The sequence below is a fragment of the Natator depressus genome, chromosome 9 (genome assembly GCF_965152275.1).
Source record: "Natator depressus isolate rNatDep1 chromosome 9, rNatDep2.hap1, whole genome shotgun sequence".
NCBI classification, from domain to species: Eukaryota; Metazoa; Chordata; order Testudines; family Cheloniidae; genus Natator; species Natator depressus.
Genome location: NC_134242.1, coordinates 34,456,664 through 34,469,651, shown reverse-complemented (window position 1 = coordinate 34,469,651; position 12,988 = coordinate 34,456,664). Strand labels below are relative to the sequence as shown.

The 12,988-nt window shown below is 39.0% G+C and overlaps 1 protein-coding gene across 1 annotated transcript in view; it reads right to left on the bottom strand.

Annotated features, from left to right (window-relative positions):
- The window catches only part of COL4A4 (collagen type IV alpha 4 chain), a 128,224-nt gene that overhangs the window by 22,150 nt on the left and 93,086 nt on the right, over nt 1–12,988 (bottom strand). Inside the window, exons 34-39 of the mRNA XM_074963897.1 lie at nt 11,506–11,580; nt 10,777–10,884; nt 10,310–10,417; nt 2,463–2,534; nt 1,571–1,699; nt 949–1,056 (exon numbers count right to left, since the gene is read on the bottom strand). Of these exons, the coding sequence (XP_074819998.1) occupies nt 949–1,056; nt 1,571–1,699; nt 2,463–2,534; nt 10,310–10,417; nt 10,777–10,884; nt 11,506–11,580 (600 nt within the window). The remainder of the gene's footprint in view (nt 1–948; nt 1,057–1,570; nt 1,700–2,462; nt 2,535–10,309; nt 10,418–10,776; nt 10,885–11,505; nt 11,581–12,988) is intronic.

Genomic DNA, 12,988 nt, shown 5'->3' with positions numbered 1-12,988 from the left:
ACAATTGAAGTGGACAGAAGTATACGATGGTTCCAGTTTATCACATGGTCTTCAATTTTAGCACCTCCCAAAATTACACCTACCAAAAGACAGGAGGTAGTCAGTCCTAGACCAGTAACAGTTTTAAGGTGTGATATCCTGTGATCCTACAGAGCTAGGAAGAGGAGCGCTAAAACAGTGGAGGAAAAAAAGATTCCCAATTTTCCAACAGAAAATGCAACTCTTGTTTCTGGCTCTGGATGGGTCTGAGATGCTGAACCTCAACATCATGACACTTTTATGAATGGAAAAGCTGTTTTAGAATATTTTAGAGGTCTTTTTATAACACCGTCTTTTAGCCCGCTAGAGCTGCATTCACAGTGAATGTTTTTACACGTATCTGTGGGGGAATACTAAAAATAGTACCAATAAAATTTTAAACACACTCTAATATGCTTGCAAAATAGTTTTTATTCCCTGCAACATATGTGGCCCACACAGAGTACATGATGGTATGGTTTAAAGGTTTTATTGGAACTTGTATGGAAACCTACATAATGCATCCTGATAAAACCTTTATACTTTACTACATAAACCTCATGATGATACCTATCTCTAGTAAAATGGGGATCATAATATGTGTCTCCTCCGTAAAGTGCTTTGAGATCTATGGATGAAAAGCACTTTACAAAGGAGATAAGTATCGTTATACCCATTTTACAGATGGGAAACTGAGGCATGGGGGGTGGCATAACTTGCCCAAGGTCACCCAGCAGGCCAGAAATGGGACTAGAGTGCAGATCTCCTGAGTCACTATCCACTGTGCTGCACTGTGCCTCTGTCCATGTATTTATGGAACAGGCGTATTTATTACCCTCTTTGCCTCTTCCCACGTCACGTGCATACATATATCATTAGAATACAGTTTTCACTGTTTTGGTTAACTGATCATGTTTGATTTTCTTGTACCTCTGATGCCATGTGAGCCAGGTGGCCCCTGATCACCCGGAGGACCAGAAGCTGCAGTTTCAGGAGATCTTCCCACAGATCCTGCAGGCCCGGTATCTCCTGTTCTACCTGAGGGAGCAGATCATATGCTAAACGTTTTGAGTTTTCAGTATTTTATACTTTGGATTCCAGAAATAAAATATTGATTTAAGGGAGTTGAGGTGCAAGGTCATGCAGAACTTGGAGTTAACCCCATAGTTGTGTGCTGCATTTCCCTGCTAAATAGACTGTGGGAGGCATTTGACACAGAAAATATAATTCTTTTTAAAAAAAAAAATTCTAATTCCTTTCTATAATATCCACTGGAGCTAAAGAGGTCCCAGAATGCATCATTCCTTGACATCACTGATTCAACAAATCTCATGCAACCCACGGTTTCAGTGATGTAGCAGAATGATGCATTCTGGGATATTTGTAGCAAGTCAGGAAATGCTAGCATACTTCTTGGATGAGAAAAATACTTTTCTTAAAGAAGAGATCCCAGATGTATGTGCTGCATGGGCCTGCTAACCAAGTAGCAGGGAACTAGTTCAGTTTTCATTTCAGCTTTGCAGTTCACTGTTGAGGAGAAAATGTTTCTTACCTGGGTGTCCTGGCAAACCCCTGTCTCCAGGAGGTCCTGGAAGAGAAATTCCTGGCTGTCCAGGTTCACCCTTGTCTCCTTTTGGTCCAGGTGCCCCTGTGTATCCTGGAGGCCCTATTTCACTTTTACCTCCAGAGGAAAACAATTACAGTGCATGAAGTCTACAGTGAATGCAAATACAGATGTACAGAATAAAAATACCAGCTGCAGATGATGTTCCTTTTGTGATTAATCTATCTCTAGTTGTCTGGTTCTCATATGTAAGTTGGGTGGAGTTTTGTTGAATCTGGCCCTCATTCATCCTTTCAAAGGTATTAAGCTCCTTGACTCAAGTCATAGTCTTTGTCCTTAATTTGAAATTCTTAAGTTTTATTCTTTTTGCTTTCAATTTCTTAATTTTCATTTTATATCTTATTCTCGTGATCTCTTAGACTGGTGTTAAGCACTGATTTTAACAATGGTTAATAGGGTGTTTTGAAAGCTTCAAATAGATCACCATGGGTGAAATCCTGGCTCCACTGAAGTCAATGGAAAAACTCCCATTGACTTCAGTGGGGCCAAGATTTCCCCCCCGAGTCTCCTTTTAATTTATTTGCTATTGTTTATCTTGTGCACATAAAAGTTTGAGACTTGGCTTCACTTTGAATCATCTGCACTGAACATTTTCATTGTAAAAATATACTCAAAGGATTCCAGCAAGACTATTAGACTGATGGAGGATTTTAAGTCTTTCCCCACAAATGATTGCTGGTGTGTCTCTTTAAATCATTAACTATTGGCACTGTTTTAAAATTTAGTCTGATCCTTAATGACAGGATAAATATCAAAATATCATTGATCATTTCATATTCATTTTCATTTAAAAAAATTCTTTTTCATTTTCATTCTTTACCTGGAACTCCTGGTGAGCCCTTTTGACCTTGCAGTCCATTCAAGCCATCTAATCCAGGCAACCCTGATAAACCTTAGAAGTATTGCGGACATTATTAGAAGCATGACCCAAAAAACTTGAAAACGTTGATTTAACAAAAGTAAATGTCTAAAACTTGACAATACATTTCTGGTTCAGTACAGTGTTTCCTGAAAGTGTTTTGACAACTGAAGAATGGACTACATCATTAACAGTCGAAGCCTGTTTTGAAAAAGGAGCATCATTTATAGATTGCTGGATAGTGAAGGAAATATGAAAGCAGCAGAGATAATTTCGTTTCCTATATTAGCAATCAGAACATTTACCTTTAATCTTTAGTGTGATTTTACTTTGAAAAATGACTATAAATATGGCACTTTATGCATTGCATCTACTCCGTGTGCATCGATAGTCATCATCTACCAACTTGATAAAAATGAAATTTTACTGCTTTTTATTCCTGTTAACCCTGGAGAACCAACACAGCTAAAACAGAATGAGCTGTGGATTTTATTCTATTTTGTGCAGGATTATTTACTGTTGACCTATGGGCCAGAGTTTTGTAAGGCTTATCGCTTATTTATGAGTTAAACTCTCAAAGTGTTGTGGGAGTCTTATTAAGAAGGGGAAAATAACCTGCCTAAGAATTACCATTAAAAGATTAGACAATCTTTTCAAGAATTATTAAACAATAAATATTATTTTAGATGTACTAATAATTGTAAGAGCCGTTTACTTGGGAGAATTTATAGAGATAAACAACAGATGTTAATATACTGGAAATTTTGGGGATAAAAGTAATATATGTCTGTGAAAAACAGGAAATAAGTGAAAATGAAACTGTAGGCCCCTCTACTATAATAGTGCCAAGCTGTAAGCTAACTTCGGAACCGGATAAATAGTACAAACTAACTGTCTTGTCTACAGACTGCAGAAAATGGTTCTCGCAGATTGTAGTGATGTACATCTCTTTCTGTTATGTGCTAATTATCTTAATAACTCAAATCCTGTTGACTTATCCTGAGGTCTCTTTAATTACTGAATAAATTCAAACCTTACTAACATCCTTATTGGTAACAAATTAGTAACATTACAAAATTCTCTAAGCCACCCCTTTGCAAATCCTTTAAAGACAATGGAGTTGAACATGTGTAATTGAGGACTTAAATTAGTATGCAGACTCATCGTCCCTGGTGGTGATGCACTAGGTGGAAAGATCAGACTGAGTTTCAGGATAGGCAGGGAGAAAGAACATCTTTTATTTGTAAACTGAGGACATTTGATAAGAGTATAATTGAAACACAACAAAGAGATAATGCTATGATGGCATTTTTACAGTCTCTTTTCAGAGTAGAAATGCTCTAATTTATTTCCCCTTTTTATTGGATAGTAAAATAATGATAATTTTTGTTAAAGTTTTATTTATAGATTTTAAAACTTATCGACAAAACTCATCATTTCAGGATAGAAATTACAACCATTTATATTAACTACAAATCTCACCTGCCTCGCATTTATGTCCAATTTTTTGCTTAGCAAAGCATCTTGCTGATCAAATGGCACAAAACTTTTGTAGTAACACAGGCCAATTACTTAGCAGGCTTTAATATAATCTTTAGGTTTTGTTTTAGCACAGCTGAAATTGAGAACTTTCTTGATTGTGCCTTACTGCCTAAATTTCAAACAATAAATATCTGTAAGGGAAAGTACTTCATTTTAATATGGGGTAGAAGTTCATGCTCACTATAGTGGGGTTCAGAGCTTGCTATGGAAAAAGTTGTATAATTTCTGAAGTATGCTTCAGTCATACTGATAGCCCAGTCCTCCCCTCCTGAGGTTATAGGGGAGCCAAACAGCTTTGCTTTAGGACTCTTTTCTAGCAGAATGGTAGTATGTTTAGTGTCCTATAAAATACAAACATTTTCCTCATATACTATCTGTCTTCTGGGAAGAGGCTAGCTAATTTCATTCCAGTTCCATTAGACACTTGTTTAAGGGGTAAAAATACTATCTCACATGCCTGTCTGATAGGGCTCAGGTTATGAAAAAACTAAATATTCTAGCAGATGCAGCCATGTATTCCCCTGAGATGTGTGCGCACACCAGAGCCAGAGTATTTTGCCTAGCATTACCTGTAGATAGATGCCACTTGTGCCTCCTGGCCATAGCCCTCCTCTGGGTATATCAGGCAACATCACCCCAACTCTCCCTCAGTTCCTTCTTACTGCCCGTGGCTGGAGTTGGACCTGTGTGATTCCTAACCTCACACCTCTCTATTCCTTAGTGACTTTTCGAGCTGTATATAGTTAATTATTTCATTTAATATAGTGTTAGTTAGTTTTAGCGTTAGCTTTAGTTTACGTATTTCCCTGGTGATGCTTTCACCAGGGTTTAAACATTGTCTGAAGTCTGGGGGGAGCGATTCCCAACAATGATCCCCACTCAGTGTTTGCTGTGCTTAGGTGAAGTCCACGACAAGGGGTGGTGTTGGATTTGCAAATCGTTCACCGAACAGTCAGATGGCGAAGGATCTTGATCTAAAGCAGCACCTGCTCAAACAAGCTATGCAGCCTGCTTCAGCACCAAGGTCATTTTGACTCCTTGGTCCAGTGCAGCATCCCAGTCATTGCTCCCTTCTCCAGATCCCCTCTATTTAGGGACAGGCTGCCTCACTTTCACAATGCTTGGGGCTCAAACACCACTGACAGCTGCGTCCTAAGCACCGTCAGATCAGGTTATGCCATCCAGTTCCTTTCCATTCCTCCCCACCACCCTCCCTCTCCATCCATCTTCAGGGACCCCTCTCAAAAGATACTGCTCCTCCAGCAGGTTCGCTCTCTACTGGCTTTGGGAGCAGCAAGGGAGGTTCCACCAAAAACACAGGGGGCAGGACTTCTATTCCCAGTACTTTCTGGTGCCCAAATCCAAAGGAGGGGTAAGATCCATTCTTGACCTTCGCAGCCTCTACAAATATATCAGATACATGAGGTTCTGAACAGTCTATTGACTACCCTCCCTGTGTTGTCTCAGAACAACTGGTTCGCTGCTCTGGACCTTCAGCATGCCTACTTTCATGGGGCGATTTTGCTGAGCCACAGAAATTTCCTTCGATTCATCGTAGCAGAGTGCCATTTTCAGTATACAGTTCTTCCCTTCAGATACTCTTCTGCCTCTTGGGTTTTTAACAAATGCATAGTTGTGGTTGCAGCCTACCTCAGGAAGAAAGGAATCCACATCTTCCCACATTGAGACAACTGGTTACTGAGAGGCAGGTCCAGAGAGGAAGTCCTTTCCCATGTAAACACTACACTGCACTTGCCTGACCATCTAGGTCTCATCCTAAACTCTAGAAAGTCAACTTTGGTTTCCACTCAGAAAATCGAGTTCATTGGCCCCATATTTACACTCTGACTTCGAGAGTGTTTTTGCTAGGCGATTCACCACCTTTGCCTCAGTCTGCAGTCTCAGCCGTCCACGACAGTTCAGATGTGCCTCAGGCTCTTGGGCCATATGTCCACTTGCACACAGGTGCTCCAGTTTGCAAGGTTGCATCTTCTCCCCCTTCAAATATGGCTCAGGACAGCTTACCATACAACTCTTTACTCCGTGGACAGATTGGTCCATCTCCCTCCACTGGTCCTGGACTTCTTGCAGTGGTGGATGCATCCAGAGAATGTTTGTCACGGTGTTCCCTTTGTCCCGCCCTTACCAACCTGGTCTGTTGTCACTAGGCTGACCAGATGTCTCAATTTTACAGGGACAGTCCCGATATTTGGGGCTTTGTCTTATATAGGCTCCTATTACCCCTCACCCCCATCCTGATTTTTCACACTTGCTATCTGGTTACCCTAGTTGTCACCAACACTTCATTAATTTTAGTGCTAAAAGGCAGCTATTTAATATACTGGACTTTACTTTGGCAGACTGGAGAGTGAAGAAGTTTGCGAATGGGACTGGATCAAAGTTCAGCCGTTACCATCTGACAGCTGATTAATGACATTTATAAAATAAGATGATATCAGTAGACTTCCTAGTTAGTGGGCGAGCATCTAAAATCACAGTTGTCACAAACTGGTAGCCTCACTGATAGACTCAGTAGAGAGGCCAAAGACTGAATAGGCATGGAAACAAAACTACTCTCCTATACTGAAAGGTGGTACCTGAGAATATGCCATTAGTAAAACTGGTGTGGAGGAGCTTGCTCTGCTGCTGCTCATGTGCTAAACCTATCCTGGTGATAAATAGAGGGTATTGGCCACCATAATTTTTAGTCAGGCCTTTTTCAGGAACAATAAATTGAATTCACATTAAAATGAGTTATCTGTCCTACCTATCATGCACTTTAAAGTTTCTAATAATTTTATGCCAAGATAGCTACAATTACACATTATTAAGTTTGCGAAGTCAAACATTTAAAAATTTGAGTGCTTGACTTTGCAGCCTTACTAATGTTCTTTTAACATTCTGAGTGTTTCTTTAGTTTGTTTGGTATGTAATTTCCTAAGTTTTTAAAAAAGGAAACTCAAAAAAACCCAGAATTTCCATCATGTGGCATCATATTGGAACCAACATGGCTCATTAGCAGGACTGAAAGCTTTAGATCCACAGCACGGATGTCTAACCACTGGAGCTAATGGAGTAACTGATAGTAGGTTGTTATCCTACATATGCACCAACACTGGAGAGAGAAGGGACACTTTCTAAGTGGAAAGAGAAAAGGAGGACTTGTGGCACGTTAGAGACTAACAAATTTATTTGAGCATAAACTTTCATTGGCTGACAGCAGAGGAATTATTGAGACTCGGCAATCTTTAGTGCCATTCTATGCTCTGGAGGGGGGTGGGTGCTAGTGGACACACCCTCTTCCACCCATAAGCATGACTCCCTTCTGCCCCATCCCCTCCAACCTGTCATTCTCCAAGTCTTTTCCCTATCCCAGTTTCTCCTCACAGTCCCATTCTTCTCCCCTAGACAGTCCCAGTTTCCTCTGCTTAGGTCTTCTTGTCCCAGTCTCTTTGCCCAATCAGTCAAGAGCTGCAACTGAAGGAAAACCTTCATCTCCAGGCAGGAGCATTCCCAGTTTGGATAGAATCATTGGGGAATTTAGCTGCTAAAATGTAAGTCTCTATTGAGCATACACAAACTGATTTCTCAAAGGTTTATAACTTGGCCACATTTGGGCAGATTTTCATGGGGACAAAACAAGGCATATCCCTGACACAAAGGCCTTGCCCCTGCTGAATTTCAAGTCCCTGCTCCAAACCATGGGGGCTCTAAGAATTTTCAAAGTAAAGGTTGTCAGAATTTAACATGGGCATAATGTATCTTTTCACAGCCTTGTCCTCAGAAGGCTGAACAATCTTGGCTTAAACTTTTCAAAACAGTTCAGCCTGAGGCAGACAACTGGCATGGAAAATTTCAGCTGAAACAGTTAATGTTTGGTAAAGTTTTAAGCAAATGAAAACATGGTCTTATAATTGGAAATGTCAGAAACATCAATACTACACGGTGGTACCAGCCCCACCTGTAATATTCTTTCTGCCCTTAATTCATTACTGTACAATAACTTTTCATGACATTTGTTCACCTTTCCAATCCTGTTTACTACGGCCTCATCTATACTTCAGGGGAGTTCCTTGTGAAAGGCTTATGTACGAGTTATTTGCTAATGTTGAGAATTTACCTAAATGAACACAAACGCTAACAATTTTTGGAAACCAGTTTTGTTTTAAAATGTTTTTGATGATTTGTTTATTCTGTCATTATTGCTGACTTGGTTTACTTTGTTTTCCAGGAAATTTCTAACATATTTGTCAACACTTCATTATAACATCAACACTTGTAAGTTTAGATTTTGGACTGTTACAGTCCCATACTTCCAGATACAGCTGAATTGGCTGACCTATATATGAACCATGATTTCTAAATTTTAGGGCCCAATCCTGCAATCTTTTCTCACACAATCCCACTGAAATTAATGGGACTATTTGCTTGAATAAGGACTACTCATGAGTGAAGATTGCAGGATTGGGCCCTTAATTACTGAGACTGTCTCTCTGTCATAAAGAAACTGATGTTTTGTTCTGATGAATGCCTGTAACTTCAATCCCTAAATCTGAAAATTGGTCACGCATGAGATCTTTAATGTAAACGAAAAGCAATTAGGCTAACAAGGCTCAGTCCTTAATAACAATTGGTTAACCATTTCATTTCTAATGACAATCACAATCATTATTAAAAATGGAACTATTAATATTATTTAAGAGCCATACTCCATAGTACACTGGCATACCAATTCCATTAAATCCTTGTAATTGGATACATTTTAAAATTTAGAATTCTTCTTTTCAAACATATTGGTAGAATTAATCCACATTGGAGCTAATCTTTATTGGGTGGCTTGATCCCTACTGAATTTCCATTTTTATCTGAGCTACCTATTTTTCAGTCCCTGTGCTCCTGTTGATCTCTTGTGTTTCCTTTGTGGGGCCTAAAATGATTTCCAAAAAAACGAATGAGTGAAGTTAGCTGCATAAAACTAATAAAATGCCTGCTCCTAAAGAAGAACAGGACACTTCTTCAACTAACAAGTTTTCACTATCAGGTGTGTAATACCTTTTCAAATGGAGGGCAATTTGGAAATCCTTGTAATTGCAGCATGAATCCCAGTGCTGTAGCTAATAGGTATACTGTGCAACACAATAAACTGTTTTCCTGCAGATTACACAGCAACAAGGGATTTGTTAGCATTGTATTATATCAGCACCCCCTACCTTCCCATTGATAATCAGAGAAAGCTTCCATGTAAACCTCAGTTTTCAGTTTTGAACTGACCATGTTTGCCGTAGACTGAAACTGAAAAAATGAATGTTTTCTGTATAAAAATTGATTGTTCTCTTTTTGGGAAAATTTATTATGGACTCAAGGGTGGATTTGTTTTGAGCTCCAAGTCTGGGGCAGCATGTTGTACCCCAGGAGTAGTTTAGGAAGCAGATTGTGACCACCCAGTAAAAATAAACAAGATAGCTTCATTTCTGATTATATAATTTATCTTAGTATAATGTTGATCTAATATATGCTAAATTTTAATTAGCTACAATACATAAAATTTATATTGTATCCTTTAAGGGGGAAGAGATTTTTAGATTAATTTTTTCAATCTAAACAGTGATTGCCATGAAAGATGTAATTTATCATTGATTGGAAGTATTTCTAAATGTAATCTGCCAACAGATCAACTGTCTTGCAAACAGTACTTACAGTAGTTATCACATTTTGATAAAATGCACCAGTCAATCATGTGAGATTTCCTAAATTTGAATTGGCCACCTTTTTCAGTATTAATGTTTTCCACTAAAGTGTGGTCTGCTATTCGTATTCATGTTTGCTGTATGCAGAGTAACAGTGGCATTACATGGCCGGAAAGTAAATTACAGTGTAACTGAAGTGTTAGTGAAATATCTATCTTCAGAGAATTTTACTGTTCTTGTGTCATACTCTGCCCTGTTACACTAGCTGAACCAGAATTTAAGGTTTATGTCTCTGCTTCCTTATTTACTTTAGATTGTAGCCTGATTTCTTTGGCCAACATTTGTGCTTTAAGGGTGGGATTTTCAAACCTGCTCAGAGTTGGCCTAACTCTTCTAGTTACTGAAGTCAAAGGGGAATTTTACTATTGATTTCAATGGGAGCAGACTTAGGCCAATGCTAAGCGCTTTTGAAAATCCTCTCTCTTTTGAGTTACATTTATTACTGCACAAAATTCCCAGTAATTTCTGACACCATTACTTGAACTGTAATGTGTAACTAACGCTGTCTATAGCACTTACCTTTCCTGCCTGGGGGACCAGGTGATCCTGGCAATCCTGCAGCTCCTAAAGGCCCGGTATTGCCTTGTCCACCTGGAACTCCTGGCAATCCCAAATCACATATAGCACCTGAACGTGGAAAACATTTTTAATATGCAAACCTTTTTACTCCTGCTCCCTTAGCTGTTATTTCTCCCATACTATTCAGTACACAGTGGTTATTGACAGGCATCTGGGGCCAAAAATTCTATCCAAAAACATTATCAGCTTTCCTTGAATCTCCTTTATGGCCCCTCTTGGAAGAATCTCTGCTACTTCGCTCCAGTAGTTTCTGACACAAGTCTTCATGCTGCCTTTGATACCAACCTACTCTCTGTTGCCAGCTTCATGGTTTTGAATTGCACTGCAGACTGCCTCACTTTTTGTCCATTTTGAAGTAATTCTCATCCTTTTCTGTTTTTTTTTTTTTTTTTTTTATTTGACTTTACCTGGAAAGCCTTTTGCTCCTGGGGATCCAGGCATCCCCTTGGGTCCTTGTCTTCCAGGTTCCCCTTGGAAACCTGGTAAACCTTGCTCTCCTGGGAATCCACAGGGTCCTTAAAAAAAGACAAATATAACAGTTTCAGGTTTAAAGACGTCCATGGCTCACACTGTGGTATGTTTGAAAAATGCCAAGCTCAATATGCTTCCTCATGTCATACTCCTGAATAAAGGAAGAGTTTTACACAAATAGTTCAGCATTTCAGACACAAAGATGTGTTTATTATGCTGTTTTGCTCTGGTCTCTCCGATGTATGGACTGTGAATTTATTTAAATTAGCGATAGGGCATGGAATTACTGATCTTCCTTTTACTCTCAGTGTGATTGGGAAGAAGTTGACAGATCTCCCTTTTTTTCCTTCCTCTTCCATGTGGCTGAAGAAGAAAGGTCTGTTCCCAGAGACTGCAAGAGACAGAACTTTCAGGTGGCTAGCAGAGTGCTCATCAATGATGCATCTGGACAGTAGCAGACCCTAACTCCTGTGTTCATTTATGGACTATATTGTAAATTGTGAGGCCTTTTTGGTCCTGGGCTTCCAAAGGCCCAAAAGCCATTGTTTTGCATTAGTCATTAGTATTAAGCTGCAAATACTGAAAGCAGCAAATCATGAAAAAAATCCTATAGAAACTTTTTAATCTATTTAAGCACTAATTTTTTCTTAATAACCCAAATGTACCTGGTGATCCATGATCTCCTGGAGGACCTCTTTGACCAGGTGGACCATATTGACTGCCCGAGCCACCTCTGTTACCTATTCAAGTTAAAAATACAAACGACTTTCGTTAGACATCAGTGTCGGTTTCATCTGCAAAACCAAAAAGAGATAATTTTGAAGGTCCAGTAACTTACAAATATTAATAGCTAAAATTACAAAAACAATTCTCAATTAAAAAATAAACCAAATTGTATTATTTTATTTCATTGGACCAAAAGAACACAAAAAACTAGAGGATTGTCCTTGATAAGTTCATACTAGGAAACAGAATGTGGGATTAAGGGAAAGCTTCTTTGCAAGTGACTGTGCTAAGTTTTTATGTTAAATATGGACAATATAGATGTATTTTTGATACTGCAGTATCGCTTAAGCACTTAATTGGGAATGGGCCCCATTGCGCCAGGTCCTGTACACACACAGTAACAGACTGTTAAGTATGCCAACAGCATTCTAAAAACAAAGTATCAACCTTTTGGAAACTTCAGGAGTCTGGGTATTCTGTGTAGCTAAGTATTTGTATAGCCCCCATCATCATCATAACTGAGTGCATCCTGAAGATTTAATCTTTCGCTTGCTTTTGTATGCTTGTTTTAGCCTTCAGAAGTGATTTATTTGTGAAATCTCTAGTATAGCAAGATGCACACAAATGTCTTAAAGCTGTGGACCAAGGTAAGTAGTGTATCATAAATCACTTAGCAAATGATAATGGAATTAACAGAAAAATACACAGAGGAGAACTACTGAAATGACTTCCTGACAATCAGGAAGTTTTGGACTGTAGAAGTAGTTTGTTTCTGCTTTAGGAGAGAAAGGAGAATGGACACAGACACAGCATTAGTACAATATCCCTATTTCTAGTTAATTAGATAATGACGGCCTTGAACATTTAAGGACATTTTTTGAGGGGCAAGTGGCATTAGCTACTGAATATTCTGGCATTCTATAGCTTGTGACAGGTGCAGTGTAAGAGCCTAGATAGGTGGAGATATTATATCCCCATTTCCCTAATACATCATTTAATTCTCAGACTGTCTGATCAAAAGCCATATCCGGAGGTATCAACTCAGTTGACATTCAATATGACTCCCATTAAGTTCAATGGGAATTTGCCTGAGTAAAAACTCAGTAAGGAACTCATTAATTGCCCCAGATTTGAGAAGTGCTACGTAAATACCAAGTATTACAATAAAGCGCACAGTTCCTACAGAAATAACTTTGAAAAGGCAAGGAAAATCCACACAGTTTAAGTCTGTTTACTCAGAAAAGGCTCCTTAAGAACAATTTTTGGGTTTCTGAGCCAACACAGATGGTGTGCCTGGCCTTCTCCACTCTACTTCAATTCCTCCCTTTATAATGAACTCTCTTTCTGTTGTTTCTATTCCTCAAACTCCTCCCACATTAAATTCATGGTTCCACAGCCCTTTCACCCCAGAATATTATGCAG